The sequence below is a fragment of the Neopsephotus bourkii genome, unplaced genomic scaffold (genome assembly GCF_033783945.1).
Source record: "Neopsephotus bourkii isolate Nb327-2 ecotype Australia unplaced genomic scaffold, CSIRO-AGI_Nbou_v1 NB_52, whole genome shotgun sequence".
NCBI classification, from domain to species: domain Eukaryota; kingdom Metazoa; phylum Chordata; class Aves; order Psittaciformes; family Psittacidae; genus Neopsephotus; species Neopsephotus bourkii.
The window spans coordinates 1344132-1363135 of record NW_026900569.1 but is presented as its reverse complement, the minus strand read 5'-3'; the positions used below and the strand labels follow the sequence as shown (position 1 = coordinate 1363135).

The 19004-nt window shown below is 51.3% G+C and overlaps 1 protein-coding gene across 4 annotated transcripts in view; it reads right to left on the bottom strand.

The window, feature by feature from the left end:
* The window catches only part of ARHGAP26 (Rho GTPase activating protein 26), a 116576-nt gene that overhangs the window by 1355 nt on the left and 96217 nt on the right, over window positions 1-19004 (bottom strand). For 2 of the 4 annotated variants that reach the window (XM_061347744.1, XM_061347764.1), the window contains 2 exons: window positions 4726-4836; window positions 2301-2392 (listed from right to left, as the gene is read on the bottom strand). In XM_061347744.1, the coding sequence (XP_061203728.1) occupies window positions 2301-2392; window positions 4726-4836 (203 nt within the window). Of the gene's footprint in view, window positions 1-2300; window positions 2393-4725; window positions 4837-9186; window positions 9503-19004 lie in introns of those variants that run through there. The other 2 variants (XM_061347755.1, XM_061347770.1) reach the window with 2 other exon arrangements.

Below are 19004 nucleotides of genomic sequence, written 5' to 3'. Positions count from 1 at the left end.
TGCAAAGAAAGCTCCCAAGGGCAAAACTGCATTAACATTTACTGGTTTACATCCCTTTTGGAGATGAGGCTTCAGAGTGCCCCTGCCAGCCGAGAGTGGCGGTAAGTGGTGTGCGCGTCTGTGCCTCCAGCCCTCTGGTCTCAGTAAATGGGCTGGGAAAGTGCTTTAACCAAAAGTCACATGAGTTCCAGCTACTGCCTCTGCCTTAGAAAATCACTTGTGTCCCAAAGACAGACATTCATCTGTGGGCAGGTGCTGTCACACAGAGCAGAGCACATGGGCAGATGGGGGAATCTCGTTCTTGGTTACTGAATTAGAGCACAGATGCAGCACAACTTTCCTCATGTAGCACAAAACCCCAGTGCCTGTCAGCACCAGCTCAGGTGGGGGGCTCACGGCTTCAGAAGACTGAGTTTTCCATTTCAGGGGTGATTGTGTGTTAAAACCACACGCGAGCATCCCTGTCCTGCCCGTGACTCCCACTTTCCCCAGTTTCAGGCCTCCACAGACCCAGGACATCCCTCCCATTCAGTGTAAAGATCTGCTGGAAAAACCCAGTTTCCTGTAGCTGGAAGGACCGGTGCTCTGGAGCTCAAATGGACCCCTCAGAACACGGTGCTGGTTACTCTGCGGCTGTCACTCGGTGCAGGCAGCAGCACCCCAATGTCCCCATCAGACCGAGATGCTGCTCATCCATGTGCACCCTCAGTTTCAAGTCAAACCAGAACCTGGCTCTAAGTATTCCCAAGATCCATTTGCTTTCACCGGGTTTTATAAAGCCCTCCATCATAACAACACTTCCACCGAGCAGTGCTGTTCCCAACAGCTTCCACAGCTAACGTGAGCCTCAGCTGGGCTGCTAAGTGATGAGAACATGCTGTATGGCTTTGCCCCTGAATAATCCATTGATTTTTATATAGCAAACACAATGTATTTAATTCAAACTTGTTCCCCTTCTAGCAGCTTCAATTCCCATGGGCTCTCCAAGGGGAGAACATGTTTATTTATAAGATATCTATGAAGCTGCTTAGAATAAGGATATTCTTTAATTCACATGTACTTGTTCTCTACCCCTCTCTGCTATATTCTTACATATATCCCAGGGCAAAACCAGTGCATGTGGTAGCAGTTTCCCAAATGACAATGCTTAACATATAAAAGCCAAGAACTGTTTGGAAAGTAGTAAAAAGTCTTTTCTTTACATTGGGATTATATCTAAACCAGAGCTGCTTCATTCCACGGGGCGCAGGCTCTTTCCCTTGATGCAGGAAACAGTCTGTGTTCATTAACATCGTCTCCAGAAAGCTGACTAACCAGAGCCCATCTATTCCAGCTCCCAGGATCCAGAGTTAAAAAACGCTACTTTTCTATCTCTCTCCTGCATGGAACATTATGGCAACTGCATAGAGCATTTCTGGTGCTGATACTTGGAAACTAATCTCCCCTACCCAGAAGACTGGGGAATGGCTCTGTACATGGCAAACACTGGTGTCAGTCAATGCTCACCAGTTCCCCATCACATTTAGATCCAGGGTCTGGATCTTGGTGGGATGAGTGGTCACAACCCAGAACAGACACGAGGAGCATTGGGCAGCAGCCCCGACACCATTGGCACAGGCAGGGTGATGAGTGGGACATGGAGCAGGACCCACTGACCCAGGCTGGAGGTGATATCTCTGCCATAGTGATCCCCTGTGCTCCACTCTGGGGGAGAGGAGAATCTCACCTACTCATCCCTCCTATTTCAGATGTTTCCTTTAGGATTTATTTCCCTTAGATAATAAACCAGATTCTTGAAAAGGCAGTTTTCACACAGATCCTAAAGCCTCCTGGATGATCAGCTGTTTTCAGTAAAGCCAGAAACAGCTCAGATTTAATTGGGTTTCAAGTATTTCTGCTTTCTTCTTTCACAGCATTTCTAGAGATGGAAACAGAATAGTCCTTAAATAGGGGACTGAAAGGAAGCCCATGAACTGAGAGCCCAAATCCTTCCCTGGGTCATAGGAAGAAAACCTCCATTAACTTGCAAAACTTTGTGCTAAAATAGGTAACAGCAAGTGTCCTGCTCTGTAGCTTCATTTGTTCTGCTGTTTTACTGGCCCTGTAGCATCTCCCATGAACGTTACATGGAATGAGATCTTCCTGCCCTGGGGAAGCCCAGCACTAGGCACGGAGCAAGCCTGGCTCCTACAGCACCGGGCACAGCTCTTGTGATCCTGCTTTCCCAACACTGGGAACTGCAGCCTGAGGAAGGAGCCCATCTCCCCTCGCCCCCACAGGTACCCGGGTCAGGGACTCACCGTTGTCAAACACGGTGCCCGCCGTGAAGGAGAGCTCGGAGTCGTGTTCTGCTTTGCAGGCGTACAGAGCTCGGGCCTTCCGCAGCGGCGAGCTGCAAAGAGAGAACACGTTGGTACCAACCCCACTGCTCGCAGGCAACAGCATCCCCTCCCCGCTGCAATGGAGGCGCGTGTTGAAGAGGGCTCCAAGGATCTCTACTGCTCTGCGAGGGTCCACGGTCACACTGCTCGGGGGAAGAGGGAAGAAGACACCAGAGGAGGCTGAAGGCTCTCGGGGATGAGCCCCCAGCACCCTGTTTCACTGCACTGCAAACACCAGTGTGATCTGAGCTGGAGCACAGCCCAGCTCTGCTGCCCACAGAACCAGGAGCCCTGAGGCTGGCTCAAGGGGCTTCCCAAGAGCTGGGAAGGTTCTGGAAGTCTCTAAAGGGTCATACCCAGCCCGCAGGCCAGCATGGAGCAAAGGCGGCAGCAGGAGCCCACCAGCCCCGCTGGCTGCCAAAGCCATCACTGCCAGTGCAGCTGCAGCCACAACGAGGGTTTCGAAAGGAAGAATCAGCCCTGGGGAAGTGTATTTCGAGACAGAAAAGCAAGGAGGCCTGGGAAGGATCTGTGGTGCTTCCTTAGAGACCGTACCTGAAGATAAAAAAGATTTAAGATCCATTAGATTTTAGTGGGGAAGTGTCAGCATGCCCACGCTGCGGAGGAGAGAATGAGAGCAGGGAGAGCCAGAAATGGAGCAGATCGCTGGCAGACACACAGAGAAGATGAAGGACCTCAGGACCCGGCAGCAAAGCGCAGGCACGCGGAGGGGTCCCCTGCTGCTGGAGCCTCCCACCCATCCTTCCCGGGTTTGGGTACCAGGAAGGCTGGTGCAAAGCTGGGACAGCACCAGGCGATGCTGGGAGCCTGCCCATCAGCCCAGCGGCTGCATCCAGCTCTGCAGCAGGGTACAGCTCAGCTATGGCACAGCCAAGGGAAGTGACGGAAGAGCCCCGGAGCTGCTGCGGTAGGGACAAGGCATCACCCTTCCCCCTATCAGTGTTTTCACCAGTTTTTATCTTCCCAAGGACTTGAGCACATTCAGAATCCTCCCCGAGCGAGCCCAGGGAAGCGTCACACTTTCACCTCCTGGCAAAAGCAGTTCTCATCGAAACCACAGCCCAGGGAGGCTGTGAATGGGTTTGGTTCTGCTGTGATGACAGCCCCGAAGCACAGGGCTCTCCTCTCCGGATTCCAGCTGCCTGACACGAGCAGCTGCCAAACACTTCAAACCCAGGATGGGCAAACACTCCTCCTGCTCCAGAGAGGGTCCTTCAGTGCCAGGAGGCACCACTTGTGCAGAGCTGGAGGCGACTGCCAGGTGGGAAACAAAAGGTATTTTCTGGCTGACCTTGAGTCACTGAAGCTGTTGTTTTCCTCCCCAGAAATGATCTCTGCAGCCCAGCACCCCTGGAGGCTGCCCCTTGCCCTTTGGCTGTGACTGGACCCCATGAGCCCTGCAGTCATCAGGGACTGAAATGCTGGACCCCAGCGATTGCTAACATTAGGTTTGTGCCTCCAAGCATGGCACAAGGCCAGCAAAGCACTCAGGAACTTCCCCCATCTGCCCCTGTGCAGTTTGGGGGATGATGAGCCTCTCCCCCAGAGGAAGGCTGCTCGGTGGCATCACACTGCTGTCAGCCTTTGCAGACACACAGAGCACAGATAAATAACCCAGGCAGGCAGGCAGGCAGCGTTTGTGTGTTGTGGGTGTGGGGGAAGAGCTTGGTCTGTGCCTGTCATGAGCAAACAGGTCTGACACGTCTCCCCAGGAGCAGGGATTGGAGCCGCCTGCGCCTGCTAAAGGCTGGGAGCCACGTTCTGCTGGGGACCACGTCGCCTCGTGCTCCTCTGTGCCAGGATGGGCTCGGAGGACAGACATCCCATCCCACCCTGCACACAGAGCAGAGGGGATGCTGCCCCGGCTTCCCCCACAAGCATCCCTGGTACCCACAGTGCAGGTCCCAAACACTGCCTGTGGTGTGCTCACGTGTTCTTTACCTTCCTTAGATTCCAGATAAGAAAAGGAAGTGGCCAGAAAACGAGGTATTACCACGTTTCACTAAGGTTACACATTACATGTCTTACCTGTGCAGAGAGGAGTACAGCAAACCACAGGACCTGAAATGTCTGAGGAAACCCACAGAAACCACCCTTGACACTGAGCATCACCCACAGGGCCAGTGGGTGCCTGCTGGGGGCTCAGAGGGGCCCTCCTGGGGTGGGAGATGTTGGAAAGCTCCTCTCTTGCTTAGTGCAGAGAGCTGCACAGGGGAGGTTTGAGCAGGATGCAAAGGGAGAAGGGAAGTGAAGCAGGGGAACCAAGTAAATCAAACAGAAAATAGCAAAAGCAACAAAAAGCAAAGCGAATTCTGCAACAGACCTGATGGGGGATGAGTCGCTGGACGTAGAGGAGGTGGGCATAGGACTTGATGGCGCAGAGAACATGGGCCAGGACGGTGAGAGGGGTGACGTTGGGCTTGGATTCTGAGGGCTGCAAGACATAACCAGATACCTTATCAACATGCCACCACAGAAACAAACAGCAACCGAGAGACAGTCAGACGACATCCAACGATAGCGAGTGCCTTGGGAATATTCAGGGCATGAGACACAGCTACGACATGAAGTGCCAAGACCTTGGGGAACGTTCCAAGGCCAGATCTGCAGTTCTCTGGACAACAAGAGCCGGATCTTCCAATTAACCCCCTGCTCCATCACCCCATTCAGTGAGCCCCACGCCCCGTGTGCAGCCCACGCACTTACCTGCCTTGTGTGACTCCCCCCAGTGCTGCCAGAAATAGCTGCTGGTATTTCTGGACGTTACTGCTCCTGCCAGCAGCCTCCATCCCCCTTCAGCACATCACTTGTGTCAGAGGCTGGACCCTGCTCCATGGCTCCCAGCCCCAATAGCCTGTTCCCATGTCTGACCACACGGGTCCTGGGGGCTGGAAGCTCCTTATCTACAGGATGGAGCTGGCCAGGGATGCTGTTTCCATGTTATCACCTCTCTGAAGGCAACCATGAGGAGCAAAGCTCCAGCCCATAGCACCCCACAAGGTTTCTGCAGCATCAGGGGCTGTGCTAGGACCCCACAGGCTGGTTATGACAACGAGGTAACCAGGGCTCCAGGGCTCCTGCCGTGCTCATCAGCTCCATTGATTTGGTTTCCATGTTTTACATTGAAGAACTCTTTTTCCCCTTATGCAACTTGCTCTCAATTCCTCACTTTTAAGCTATGGCTATCAATTGACATTGAATCAAGTTAGTGAACTAGTAAATGCATGCGAAAATGTTTGGTTCCTTCAAAACTGTTCAATCCAGGTCATTCTCAGGTTCACCAAAAAGCAATTCTTGTACTAAAATACCAATTTGTGGCTGATTCATCTTCTACCATTTCCATGCTTAGCAACTCATTTGTATTCTCTGTGTAACTCCAACTGTAAACTCCATCCCTGATAAAGCACCAGAAAAACCTCTCCACATTGAAAATGCCTCTGTGAAAACAAAGAGCATCACGATTATGTTTTAATTCTTGGCAGAGGAATGGTACCTCTGATCCCACAGGGCTGTGATGAGGTGGGGAGAGGGTGCCATCCCACAGGCAACCCCTGGGCCATCCTTATCCCCATCCTCATCCAGGACCTGGGGGCTCCCAAGGGAGAGAGAAGGGATGCAGGGAGAGGGGAGCTGCAGAGCATGCAGGTAAACCTCAGCCCTGCAGTAACAGCACTTCATGGGCCTGTTTTAACCCGTGTTAAACCCAGATGTTAAACTCAGATTCCCTCTTGCACCATGCAGTGATTGAGCCTCCTTTCTGTCCGAGGAGAAGCCTCCTGAGAAGCATGGTCTGGACCAGTGGAAACAAGCCCTGACCTCCAGAAGGGATGATGCAGCCTCCTCCCTCCAGAGTGGAGCACAGCACACACAGCAGGATGCCTAAACCTTCAATAACAGATGAAGTCTCTGCAAGAAGGGTAATGGGTTAACAGGTAACCCATGCTCGGTCAGCACCTCCGAGATCACAACCACAGAAGTTCATTGTTTCTGCCCCTGAAGCCCAGAATGAATTCACAGAATCAATGAGTACCACATTGGCTGGGTTGAAGGGGACCTTGAAGACCATCTGGGTCCACCTTAAACCTTCCACTGGAGCAGCTTGCTCCAAGCCCCTGTGTCCAACCTGGCCTTGAGCACTGCCAGGGATGGGGCAGCCACAGCTTCTCTGGGCACCCTGTGCCAGCGCCTCAGCACCCTCACAGGGAAGAGCTTCTGCCTAAGAGCTCAGCTCAGTCTCCTCTCGGGCAGGTTCAAGCCATTCCCCTTGGCCTGGCCCTACAGGCCCTTGTAAATATTAACAGAGAAGAGAATAGAACAAACATTTTTCTTCCATTTCAAGCTGATGCAAATCCTCAGTTATTCAAGAGCACCAACCTCCCCCAACACCCAAGAGTGTCTCCAGAAAATATTTATGATTAATCTGGAATTTTATGGTTTTTCCCAGTTCTCCGAGTTACAGTTTAGCACCTGAGAACTAAAATGTCACTCTTGGCACAGCAGCTCCCCTCCAGCTCATGCATCTGTGCAACCAATGCCCTGACAACAGCCTGCACCGGGCTCACCTCTGGGTATCCGGATCTTCCACCAGCGCCAGCACTTCCCAAGTGGTTCCTGTGTGTCCTTCATAGCCCTGGCAGCCAGCAATCCCTGGCATTCCCTGCTGGTGACAACTCAAACCTGAAAGGCTAGGTCTGTGGATGTGGTCCAAATTCTACAGAGATCGTGTCCATGTCATAAATATCACCACAGCAAGGGCACCCAGAGGACACCAAAGAAGGTTAAATTGTTGGTCTGAACCACCCCGACGTCTGTATCTGCTTAAGGCCAAGCTCTTGGCTTCTGCTGTGCCACTGCATCCAACAGAAACTAATGCTTTCCCCTTGTAATTATGGGCAATGCCTTTATTACAACAGAGGATTACATGCATATAGAAATGAGATACAGCAGCGCAGCACAGCTGGCACAGGAGGGCTGTCAAACAGGAACGCTCACAAGGAAGACGATTAACAGCCTCAAAATGCTCTCCTAATGATTGTCACTATTTAAAAACAATCTTTTTGGCATTTTTCTATCATTAGAATTGTCAGTCCTTTGAAAAATGAGTAATTACCGTTTTATTTAGTCTTTAACAAATCTGTGACAGGTTGGTGCTTACCATGTATTAAATCTATTTCCAACTTTAAGCAGAAGGAGGTGCTACAAAGGCCATCAAGTCAGCCCAAGTCACAGAAATTAACCCTTCAAGCCCCAGTTCTTGCTGCTTTTCCTTTCTAGCAGGTGTAGCTGTCTGGCCATTCGTGGTGATGTCCCACCTCCCCTGAGCTATGCCACACACAGGGCAGGTAATTTGGGATTATTTTATCTCTGTGTAAGCATGCTTCTGCCCTCTAATGGAGAGCACATGGTAGATACACGTGAAGACATGGAGAGTGCACTCTGGGCAGCAGGAACTAGGACTTTTCCTTCACTGTGAGTACTGCAAGAGGAGCTGGTAATTTGGAAGCCAAAGCCTGTTCGTTGTAATACCTGTATGCAATGATGTGCTCTGGCTCTAGACAGCTAAGCTACTGTGGAGAGCCTCCAAGATGGTACATGTTGACATGGCAAATGGAATATGAATGCATGGGTTTACCACTTGAAAGGCAGAGGACCTGCTAGGAGTGCCTTCCATCTTACCAGTGCCTTCCACTGTTCATGTAGACTCCTCCACCCTGGTGATCTCAAGAAGCTCTTCATCAAATGCACATTACCTGCTCCACGCATGGGTTTTCTGGAGGCAAGGAGTGTTACCTTGGGAAGCAAACCTTGGTCCTCCAGCTCCTGGCTTCAGCAAGGTTCCTGTCTGCTGAGCCGTCTGCAGGGCAGGATGATCCTAGGGCAGCTTAGACGCCTCTCGCCATCAGCCCATCTTGTCCCTGGTTACAAACCCAGTGGGCAGCAGCCTCAAAGGGACCAGAAGACCCCACACTGGCGTAGGAGAGAACAAACCAAATGGCACAGCAATGCCCTCCTCAAAGAGGAGCTTGGACAAGGTGGGACTTGGAGGGGGCCATGAGCTGGTGGCCGAAACACGGTTGGGGATGTCTCCTTGAGAGCAGGCACCAACACACACCATCCCCCCTGCCACAGCTCCCACTGCCCCTATGGGACATCTCACTGGTGAGCCTGCAGCATGGGATGGCCACCACCAAGCACTGCTACGGATCGCTGTCCTTGCTCTGCCCGACGGGAGGAACATCCAACCACACAGGGCTCCAGGAGCACAAATTCCCAATGCACTTTTTGAGATGAAATCAGTTTAAAAGAATGCAGCTCTCACTGCTCCTAAAGTTGGCTCTGTCATCGCTCCACCAACTGCAGCCTGCTGCGCTAACTACAGTGCTAATGCCATCAATACCATCCAGAGGGTTATTTCGGCAAGGATGCAGTAACAAAGCCTTAACAGCAAGAACTAGCACTCAAGCCAGCCTCCATCTAAGAAGCTACCATAATTTGGAGCAAGGTTTTGTTTTTTTTGGATACTTGGTGGCAAAGAAACAGTCTCTGCGCCCACCAAAACAACTGAGAGAAATATTAATGGCAGCATGTGGATTTTTGGGTATGAGGACCATCCTGTTTCTACCAGGTTGCTCACAGAAGAGAGGACCATGGTTCTACGATGACCAAGCTACCCCTGTTCAGCCTCACGGTCCTCCTTCCAGCACATTTCCTCAAGAACACGTGGATGTTTCTGGTGGCCCTCACAGCACCTGCAGACCATGGGCTATGATGCACACAGTGCTCCTTCCATGAAACACAGGTATTTATTCCCAAGATACTGCCTGAGCATCACCCTTCTGAGCTTATGGACTGCAAGACCAGAGTCCTGTCTGTCTGGAGAAGTCAGTGCATGGAGTGAACAGACTATGCTGAGGTCTCTGCATTTTGGAAAATGGTTTTCTTGCAGGATCCAATTTCCTTTCTGTTTCTCGTGGAAAGAGCAGAGGTGGTGACAGGCTTTGGGGAAGTGTTGGCTGCTGCCTGCTCTCAGTTCTGCCTGCAGGAAGCAAATGTCCTCTTTTCCTTCTTCTTACTCGGGAGGACTTTGTGAGGGGCTCTTCCTGTTGGGTGCACAGTGGGAAACAAAACAGAGAAAAAAATGCTAAGAACCAAAAATAGCAGCAGCAGGAAGCAGAGAAGTGGCTAAAATTAGACTCTTCCAGGGCGGGTATGGCCTTCTTCCCAGCGGAAGCAGCAGAGGGAACTCCACGAGTCCATAGCCCAACACATCCCGAGGCTCTCGCCTTTCCTGTGGGTCCGTGTGTGACCTGCAGCATCCTGTGAACTGCCGGGCAGGGTGCAGGAGGACGTCGTGTCACAGCGCTCAGCCCATGGGGCACCCCCACCTTCACCTCCCGCCTGCCCCTTGGGCTCTCCCAGCAAATCAGTGCTTTTAACTCCTGTTCCAGACTCCAGGCTCCTTCCCAGTTGCTGTGGCTAAAAATCCTCTTTTCTAATCCCTTCCCATAACCCACCTCTTCTCAATTCCCCTCTCTCTGCAATCTGCCTCTGGCACTTTCTTTACACAGCCCAAGTCCTCCAGGCATTTACAGGTCTGAAGAGTTATTCTCAGCAGGGTTTCAAGACAACTTCTGCTGCTTTGTTCTTCTGGCCAAGAGGACATCAGCTCCACTTCAAAAATGTTTACAGCGTGGTGTTTGTTTTTGTGGAACTCGGGGTTATTTCTGACACAGAACATCTAACGGCCATGAATGGGCACAGGCTACTCATGAATTAAAGCCCTTTCATGACATCACCTCAAGAATAAATAACAATATTCCCATTCTGACATTATCGATCCCTGACTGCATTAAAATCCATCAGGAACCCCCCAGCCCTTTCCCTCCTGCTCTGTTCCTATAAAACAAAGCTGCAGAGCATAAGGCTCTTCTCAGAGCTAACCGGAAAAAAACCCAATTACAATATTATTTAATGCCAAGACACTTAAAACTCTGTTAGAACGAGAAGATTGCAGCTCGGATATGGCTCTGTTGCCTAAATGAAATGGGAGCAGCCTTGGGCTGAGAAGCTCATGGAGTTCATGCAATGCTGGACATGCAGCTGGACGGGCTCAAGCAAGCAACCCCCAGGCTCTGGCTGAGCTGCAGGTTAGTGATGGCACCACACACAGCCCTCTACATGACCATTAGCTCACAGGGCTTCAGACTGGCAGGAGTCTTCCTCTGTTTGGTACTTTAAATGCATGAAAATGATGTTGAACTCCCTCCAGTGTCATTCTCTTGGGTGTTATCTTGCTGCATAATCATTCAGGTGGAAAACAGTGACATGCTTTGGGAAATGAGCAGCCAAAATGCACTGCAGTCAGCATCACTTGACCCAACAGATCCAAAAATTTCAGCTTCTGTGGTGTGGACTTTCCCCACATCTCCATTTACTAGATCCTCTGACTCCATGAGCACTGATTACAGAATCTTCTTTTCAGTAACATGGACGTGTCCCTCTTTGTAATCTTGAAGACACGCAGCACATTGGTTTGTCTTGTCACTTTGCTGCTTGGCATATTTCCCATATGTAGAAATATTTCCCTGCTTTAGTAATTTCATAAACCATCTAAAAGCTTTCCCACTAGAGTAAAAAAGAGACTGGGAAGAGCTCTGACCTTGGGAAAGGACAGCTGGAGTTTTTTGTTGTCCCTCCTAATAAACATTTCCATTTCCAAATGCAGGCAGATGATGCTTGATGTTTCAAAGGGCTGTAATGACACTGCTGGTTTGGTGTAGGAAGCTTAGAGGCTGGAGAAAGGCTGAGTGAATAAGCAGAGAATCGGCAATGGATGTGTTTTCAGCATGAGTAAGCGCAGGAGGCACTGCAGGAAGGAAGCTTGGACTGGTGTGGATGTCAGCACAACCAGCCAGTCACTGTGTTCCCCAGCGGTCAGATCCAGGTGATGGGAGCATTGTGCCGTCTCAATATGGAACAGTGTTTCATTATCAGTCACATAACTCGTTTATCACACAGAATGCACAGCATCACTACCAAGTTACCCACCCACCACTCACTGCTCCTACAGGAACATCGTACCAGCACTGGGAGAGGGACAGACAGGAAGAGATGGGGCAGCACAATGGAACAGAGGCAACCACAGGTCTATGCTAACGTGTCTTTGTGTTCTCCACAGCACCCAGCCTGGACACAATATGTTCTGCCTCACTCCATCTGCTCAGCAGCTGTATCTTCTGTTCCATCACTAACCCCCTCCCGGCTTCTTCCCTGCTCAAAAGGCTCTCAGCAGACTGGAAATCAAGCTGGCAGGTTTTATGCTGAACCAATGCTTTCAAACTGTGTGAAAACTCTTAATTATTAATAGCAAAGTTGTAATGTGCCAGTAGGAAGCCAAACAGCAGTTTAGGAGGGAAGTGTTGGTAAATCAGAAGCCAGCATCTTAGTCACATCTTTTCCATCGCGCCACCGCTTCTAATACATGAGGTAATTCTGCAAGTCTGGGGGCATTAGTCACCAGCAAATTGTATTCGCAATTAAGGAGAACTCAACAGTCCTTCAGAAATCTCATTTTTCCCTGGCAGTCAATCCATTGCTGTCTTACGTCCCCCAGAAAAGAAAACTCTCCCATCTGCCACCCCAGCAACCATATGGGATTCCTGGAAAATGAAGGAAATTGAAGTCCCTGTGGGCTCACAGCTCCCACATCAGCCGGGGGGTGTTCGGTAGGATCAAATATTTGAGCTAAATACATCCTATGCACAGAGCAGCCCTGCCTCGCTGCTGACACAGGTTTGCCAGCCACGAGCAGCTCAAACCTGCCATTCGGGATGGCAACGGGACATTGGAGCTGCAGGAAAGCTGAGCAACATGTAATGAGGATCGCTTTGGTGCCCGGGGCTCTGCAGGACCCGCAGCTCAGCACCAGCTTTGTCAGTAATTTCTGGAAATGGTCAGAAAAGCTACTCCAGACCGTGAAAAATTCACTCCTGGCTAAGAAACCTTCCTCGCATAATTCGATAGAAAGCCATTCCCAGGCTCAAATCCCAACAAAACACAAAGGCAGCTTCTTTAAGCCTCCATCAGCACCTCAGGCTCAACCTCTTGGTTTTGTATTGTGCCAGTATCCTCCATGGAGTGTGGAGAACAAACACCTGCCCACAGAGGTCGTACACGTTGGAAAAACCAATGTGGATTATTTTGGCCTGTAAAAATGATTTGAGAAGAATGGGTGAGTAAAGTCACTGCACCCTCATCTTCTGCGTTTACTTGATTTGCCTGATTTCCTCCTGTATGTCAGTTCTTGTGCTGCCTCGTTCCTCAAGTGTTCTGCAAACATCAGTTCAGAGCTGATCAGAACATGTCACTCAAAATCCCAGAGAGTACGACACTGAACTGATGCATTTATCAACAGCTCTGGTTCCTTCTGCTCTTTCTTTTTCATGTTTTCTCCACTTGAAAACTCAAACTTTATAATAACACTTTTGCCTTGCCAACTCTCAGCAGCAGAATCCTCCTCCTCCCGTCACACATCTCCTCCCAGTGCAGCCCAGTGGGAGGTGGGAGCACGACAACCCTCCCAGTTTACCTACTCCATTCCTCTGCATGAAATCAAGCTGAAAACGTCAGCTTTTCTCCCTTCCCACTAATGACACACTGTGAAGATCCTCCAGCTCAAGCAGTGGTGGCTTTAAGGTCCCTTCCAACCAAACCATTCCATGATTCTATGAGGTGATTAGGTAGTGTCATTATTTGAAGAAGCAGCTGCTGGGGGACAAACCAGCCTGGACTGGAAGACTCCCAGCTCCCCATCCTCTTCAGCGAACAGCTGAGGCTCTCAGCACTGGCTTTGTCATATAGAGACCTATTTGCCTTGAAGCTGATGTGAATACGATTGCTTCTGATGAGCACACGGAAGGCAGGAAGCTGCTGAAGCTCCTGCATCCACCAGCACCACAGTGCAGAAGGATGGGCATCCCAGCTCTGCTTAAAGAGGGGATAAACCTCCCCTGCTCCTCAGAGCTCCCCAGCAGGGTCTCTGGGAGCAAGGTTTGGATGTGTTAGAGCAGGCAGTTGTGTCTCCCTCCTCTTTCACCATTCATAGAACCATAGAATCATAGAAGGGTTAGGGTTGGAAAGGACCTTAAGATCATCCAGTTCCAACCCCCTGCCATGGGCAGGGACACCTCACACTAAACCATCTCACCCAAGGCCTCGTCCAACCTGGCCTTGAACACTGCCATGGATGGAGCATTCACAACCTCCCTGGGCAACCCATTCCAGTGCCTCACCACCCTAACAGGAAAGAATTTCCTCCTTATATCCAGTCTAAACTTTCCCTGTTTAAGTTTTAACCCATTACCCCTTGTCCTGTCACTACAGTCCCTAATGAAGAGTCCAGCACGGGAAGAAGCAGGAGGGGATTTTCCTCTGCTCCACAGGGAACATAGCTCCATGTGCTGATGTTATTCCAAGCACCGGTGCAGACAGCAACAAAAGATGAAACAGCGCTCCTTCCTCCCATGGCTTCCTTTCCCACTGCCTGCTAAGCCAGCCGGGACACCTTCACCATGGGAAGCCCATGGATCCCTCCCCACTGCTGCCCCCGGGGCCGAGCTGGGTGAAGGGGGAGCGATGCCGGGGGGGGAGCAGGCAATAATTGGCAGCGGTTCTGATGGCACTGATAATTTCCCAGCTTAGCACAGCCCTGTCAAGGGTGTCTGCAGAGCGCAGCGCACGGCAGCGGCAGCTGCACGGGGAGCGGGCATGGGCAGGGTTAGGGATGGAGGCAGAAAGGGCCGGGCAGATTGAGTTACCTCCACGTTGGGTTAAAGTGCTGGCGTTACAGCTCCAGCTAATTTATGAAGTTAATTAGGCACAAGGATCCTCTTTCAGAGGGAGACAGGATGTCTTTGTGCGCCGGCTGCCCTGTTCCCCTGCCCCTGCGCAGGGAATTGTCAGGCTTTTGCTGGGAAATGGGATCTGCAGGAGGCGGGGTGGTCGCCCCAGGACGGCCGGTGGTCCCCATCCGCACCCCACTCACGGCTCCGGGGAGGTTTGGGAGGTCCTCAGCATTCCCAGTGCCTGTGTGGGGCGGCTGGAAAGCAGCACTGCTCCAGAAAACACTCCCACATTCGTCAAAAGGCTTTTACAAGGCAGAGTCTAGGCTGCATCCTCGGCTCTGAATTCAAGCTGCCTGCAGAAAGGGGAACCCAAGAATGCACTCGGCTGTTTCTTCACAAATATTTTGTCCGCGGTGACATTTATAGGTGGCAAAAAGACCTAATTTACTATCATTTGCTTTCAGCAGTCTCAATAAAAGTGTTGGCTGGGCTCACGCTTGAGACACTCTGCCCAAAAGAGGTTTGGATGCAGACTGAGCACAGGCGCTGCAAGCGGAGCCAGGATGCAGGGGCTGGGGCAGCCCCAGAGCAAAACACATCCTGGGACCCACAGCTTGGCTGGAACCACAGAGAGAGCGGGATTGTTCAGCCTGGAGAAGAGAAGGCTCCTTAAGGGGAGACCTGAGAGCACCTCCAGTGCCATAAGGGGCTACAGGAAACCTGGAGAAGGGCTTGGGACAAGGGCCTGTAGGGACAGGCCAAGGGGAATGGCTTGAACCTGTCAGAGGGGAGACTGAGATGAGCTTAAGATCCTTTCCAACCCAAACCAGACTGGGATTCTATGACAACAGGCAGGAAAGGAAAAAGCGGCAAGGAAAAGAAAGGACTGGCCAGCAGAAGATGACTGTGAGATGTACCCATCAGCTCATCACAAAACACAGAGTGTTCTGCTACCTGCCCCAGGGAAGGCTTTGTTGTAGCATCTTTGATTCCTGCATCCATTCCCCTGCTATGGCCATAATGTATTTTCAAATACTGCTTTATTTGAAAGTAAAATTGCCATTAGCCAATATTTGTCTGAAGCTCTTTCTTTGAAGCAAATACTGCTCTGCAGCTATCTCCACACTAATTACATGAATTAAGAAAGCAATGAAAGTGCAATGTCTGGATTTGCTTTCCCAGGCTTTCAAGAACGCTGCCTTTTAAGCGTACGTGCTGCTGAAGTTTGAGGCTCTGTTTTTACCTCTCTGGGAGGGGGATCTAATTTAATTCAGCTCACAAGAAGCACCTTTAGATGTTCCCAGCACAAATCACACGAGCAGAGCGGGGCTGTTCAAAGGCACAAACTTCTGAAAAGCCTCCTAAGAGGGAGCGCTGGGAAGAGCCGAGGAGAGCAGGAGTCAGGCTGGAGGAGCTGCGGGACACTGGGAACACGGAGGCTCTGAAGAGCCCGTCAGCCTGCCTGCCTGCCTGTCCATCCGCCTGCAAGCACCCGCGGGCGATAGCACCCAGAGGAGAACACCCTCAGCAACGTTCAAAGCAAGGACATAACTCACTGCTGCTCAGGAGGGAAGGTGGGCACCGGCTCCACCAGTAAAGGGCTCCGAGCCTGACAAATTACCTTTGTTTTAATGGATGAGCCTGGAGGAAATATTTTGGCGTGTGACTACCAGTTCACATGGGGTTAGCCACAGAACTGGAGGCTCATTTTATGAGAATATTTGGCTCAATTTTCAAGCTCCATTTGTGGAAAGTTTCTAGACCGAGAGCCAACTGAAAAGTGAAAGAGCTCAAGCTTCGAGAAGTTGTTTTGCCAAACTCCGGGCATATGAAAAGCCCACACAGCAGAAGAACAGATAAACCATCCCTTGGAGCCTTCCCCTTTGCAAGGCCAGCGCAGGGAGCCCATGAGCAGGGTGCTGGGGGAGCTGGCATCCCACCAGCGCTGGACCTTTCCTCTTGGCCACACAGCCTCAAATACCTGGCCTCGAATGGAAGCTCTGCCATTTCCCTCCACCCTCCCAAAACACCATCCCTGCTCCTGCGGCCTTCGAGCACCGTTCTTTATCACCCATCTCAAAATACCTCATAGAAACACAGAGATGCTTAGAAAAGAAATCCACATCAAACACAGCATAGGAAAGAACTACAAAATACATACACATGCATGTATATATATATGCAAGTTTTAAAATGCATTGCCATCAGCAACCAAGCCTCAAGTGTATTTATCTGTGGAGTCTACTGAGTACAGCGCTTGTGTTTCTCATGAAACAGGTTTAAGGATGTTTGCCAGAACCTTGAATCACCAAAGTTTATGGAGCTTTCTAACTGCAGGCACAATCCAGGGCTCCCGAGTTGAAACTGCTTTAAAAAACCCAAACATACAGACACCCTTATAACAGTCTGCACCAAAAGAAATAAATAAGTCACAAGATACTTGGAATATTATGTCATCTGGAACAAGCCAAGCAACAGACTGGGAATTTACAGATCTTTTCTCAAATGAGGAAACGAGGAGATAGGCAGTTTCTGGTTTAAACTGGGAACAACCTCTGCACCTCTTGAGCACAAAACCAACCCCATGGCTAAAGTGCAGAATGCAAAGCACACCCCAAGACATCTGCCTGTATCTCCAGCACACAGGAACACCCTGAGAACCATCCCATTTCTCCCCCCCACCCAGAGAAGGAAACTCTGGAGAAGCTGCCTTTTTGCTGGAGACATTTGGGATCTTCCCCCCATCCTGCACTGCCCCCGAGCACCTTCCAAGCATGCTCATGGCGAGCCTCTGCAGCAAACTCAATGCTCTTCCTGGCACTGAACCCACACCTCATTTCTGCTCTGCTGTCCCCAGTCTTCCTCTTTTATATTTCCTGTGACCCAAACAGGAGAGGAAACAACATTTGGGGTAACTTCACCCCGCTCTATGGCAAATGCCACAAGGCCACTTGCTGCTGTTAAGGGCAGCTTCATGGCCAAGAGCCCTCATCCCCTCCAGGCAAGGTCATGTGCAGATCTGCCATTAGGGCTGTCCCAGGGCCCTTCCCCATTTCCATGAGGAGCAGAGCAGCACCTCGCAGCTCTGTTAGGAGATGGAATAGATGCAAACCCCGACCAGGCACACAGAGGGAAGGGAAGGTGAAATCACTTTGTATCATGACACTGCTTACAAGGCAGCGCTTTGAGCAGCAGCATCCCTGCTTGGTTCGGGACAGCCCAGGGCATCTCTCACACCAGCTCGGAGCCATCCCACCCCATGGGGACCACACGTGCCAAGTGCAAAAGCCCCGGTCCCAGCGTGCGACCGCAGCAGGGGAAGGTCCGCATTTAGATAAGGCTTTTCCGGAGGAGCTGCGATTACAAGATTTTACCTAATCACTAAAAAATGCCCTTTTTTTTCTGTTTGGCAGCCGCAGGATCCGCCCCTCGAGGCCGCCCTTCGTGGTTAAACCCCACAGCAGGCTGGAACCCACAGCAGGCTGGAACCCACAGCAGGCTAAACCCCACAGCAGGCTAGAACCCACAGCAGGCTAAACCCCACAGCAGGCTGGAACCCACAGCAGGCTGGAACCCACAGCAGGCTAGAACCCACAGCAGGCTGGAACCCACAGCAGGCTGGAACCCACAGCAGGCTAGAACCCACAGCAGGCTGGAACCCACAGCAGGCTGGAACCCACGGCAGGCTGGAACCCACGGCAGGCTGGAACCCACAGCAGGCTGGAACCCACAGCAGGCTGGAACCCACAGCAGGCTAAACCCCACAGCAGGCTGGAACCCAGCGTTTCAGGGCCAAGCTTTGCAGGGTGGCACCAAGTGGGGCCGGTGGGAGATGCTTCCCTCGGTGTCACCCAGTGGTGAGGGCAGCACAGGACCCACTGTGGCTGAGGAGGCTCCCAGGGGAACCCCAGCCCAGAGCCGCTGGCCCCGACAATGCCTCTCCCAGCTCTTGGCTCTCTCCGGAGCCGCGGTGGCTCCTGGCCAGGCGGCCACAATGCGGTGGAAGGAAGAAGCAGCAGCTTTGTTTAGCCCAAAGCCTCGCCATTAATCAAGTTCCTATTTCCTCGCAGTTCTGCTTTACCCACCCCAGATGCCCCACGCGGTTTGTACGCCATGGAGGAGCCCAGGCTCCCTGCACTCACTACCAGGTTTCTTTGCAATCTCCTCTAAACAGAGAGAACCAGAAAATGAAGCTGAAGTAAAAAGGAATGTCTTCACTACAGCAAGCACTGCTCGGGTGGCATTACGAGTTCAGTGCAATGCAGGAGCATCCTGAGCAGGCCGCTGGCCCCAGGACATCTCTGGGCACCAGCTCCCCCCTGGAGAAGGGGAAGACCCTTCTAAGCACAAATTACCCCAGTTTTATAGTGACAAACAATCACAAAATCCCGGTGCCTTTTCCTGCTCGTTTTCCAAGTTAAAAGTGGGGCTGAACACTGGGGAAGGGAGAGCGCAGGTTCCATCCAGGTTCCTCAGGGACAGCAGTATTTGATTGATGAGAAAATGTCTTAAACAGAAGTCCCAGAGATGCCATTTCAGAGCCATTCCCAAAGTGGCTGACGGGAAGGCAGGATGAGGGTGGGACCCGCTTCTGCGCCTTCTGCACCTCTAATTGCCGTTGTTCTTCAGGAATATAAACAACAGCAGCAGAAGAGCAGAAAGCCATGAAAGCCCCGGCAAAACAAGGGCAAGGGAGCAAAATGGGAGAGGAGCCCAAGAGGTCACGGAGGTTAAGGGCTCATTTCTGCTGCCACAACCC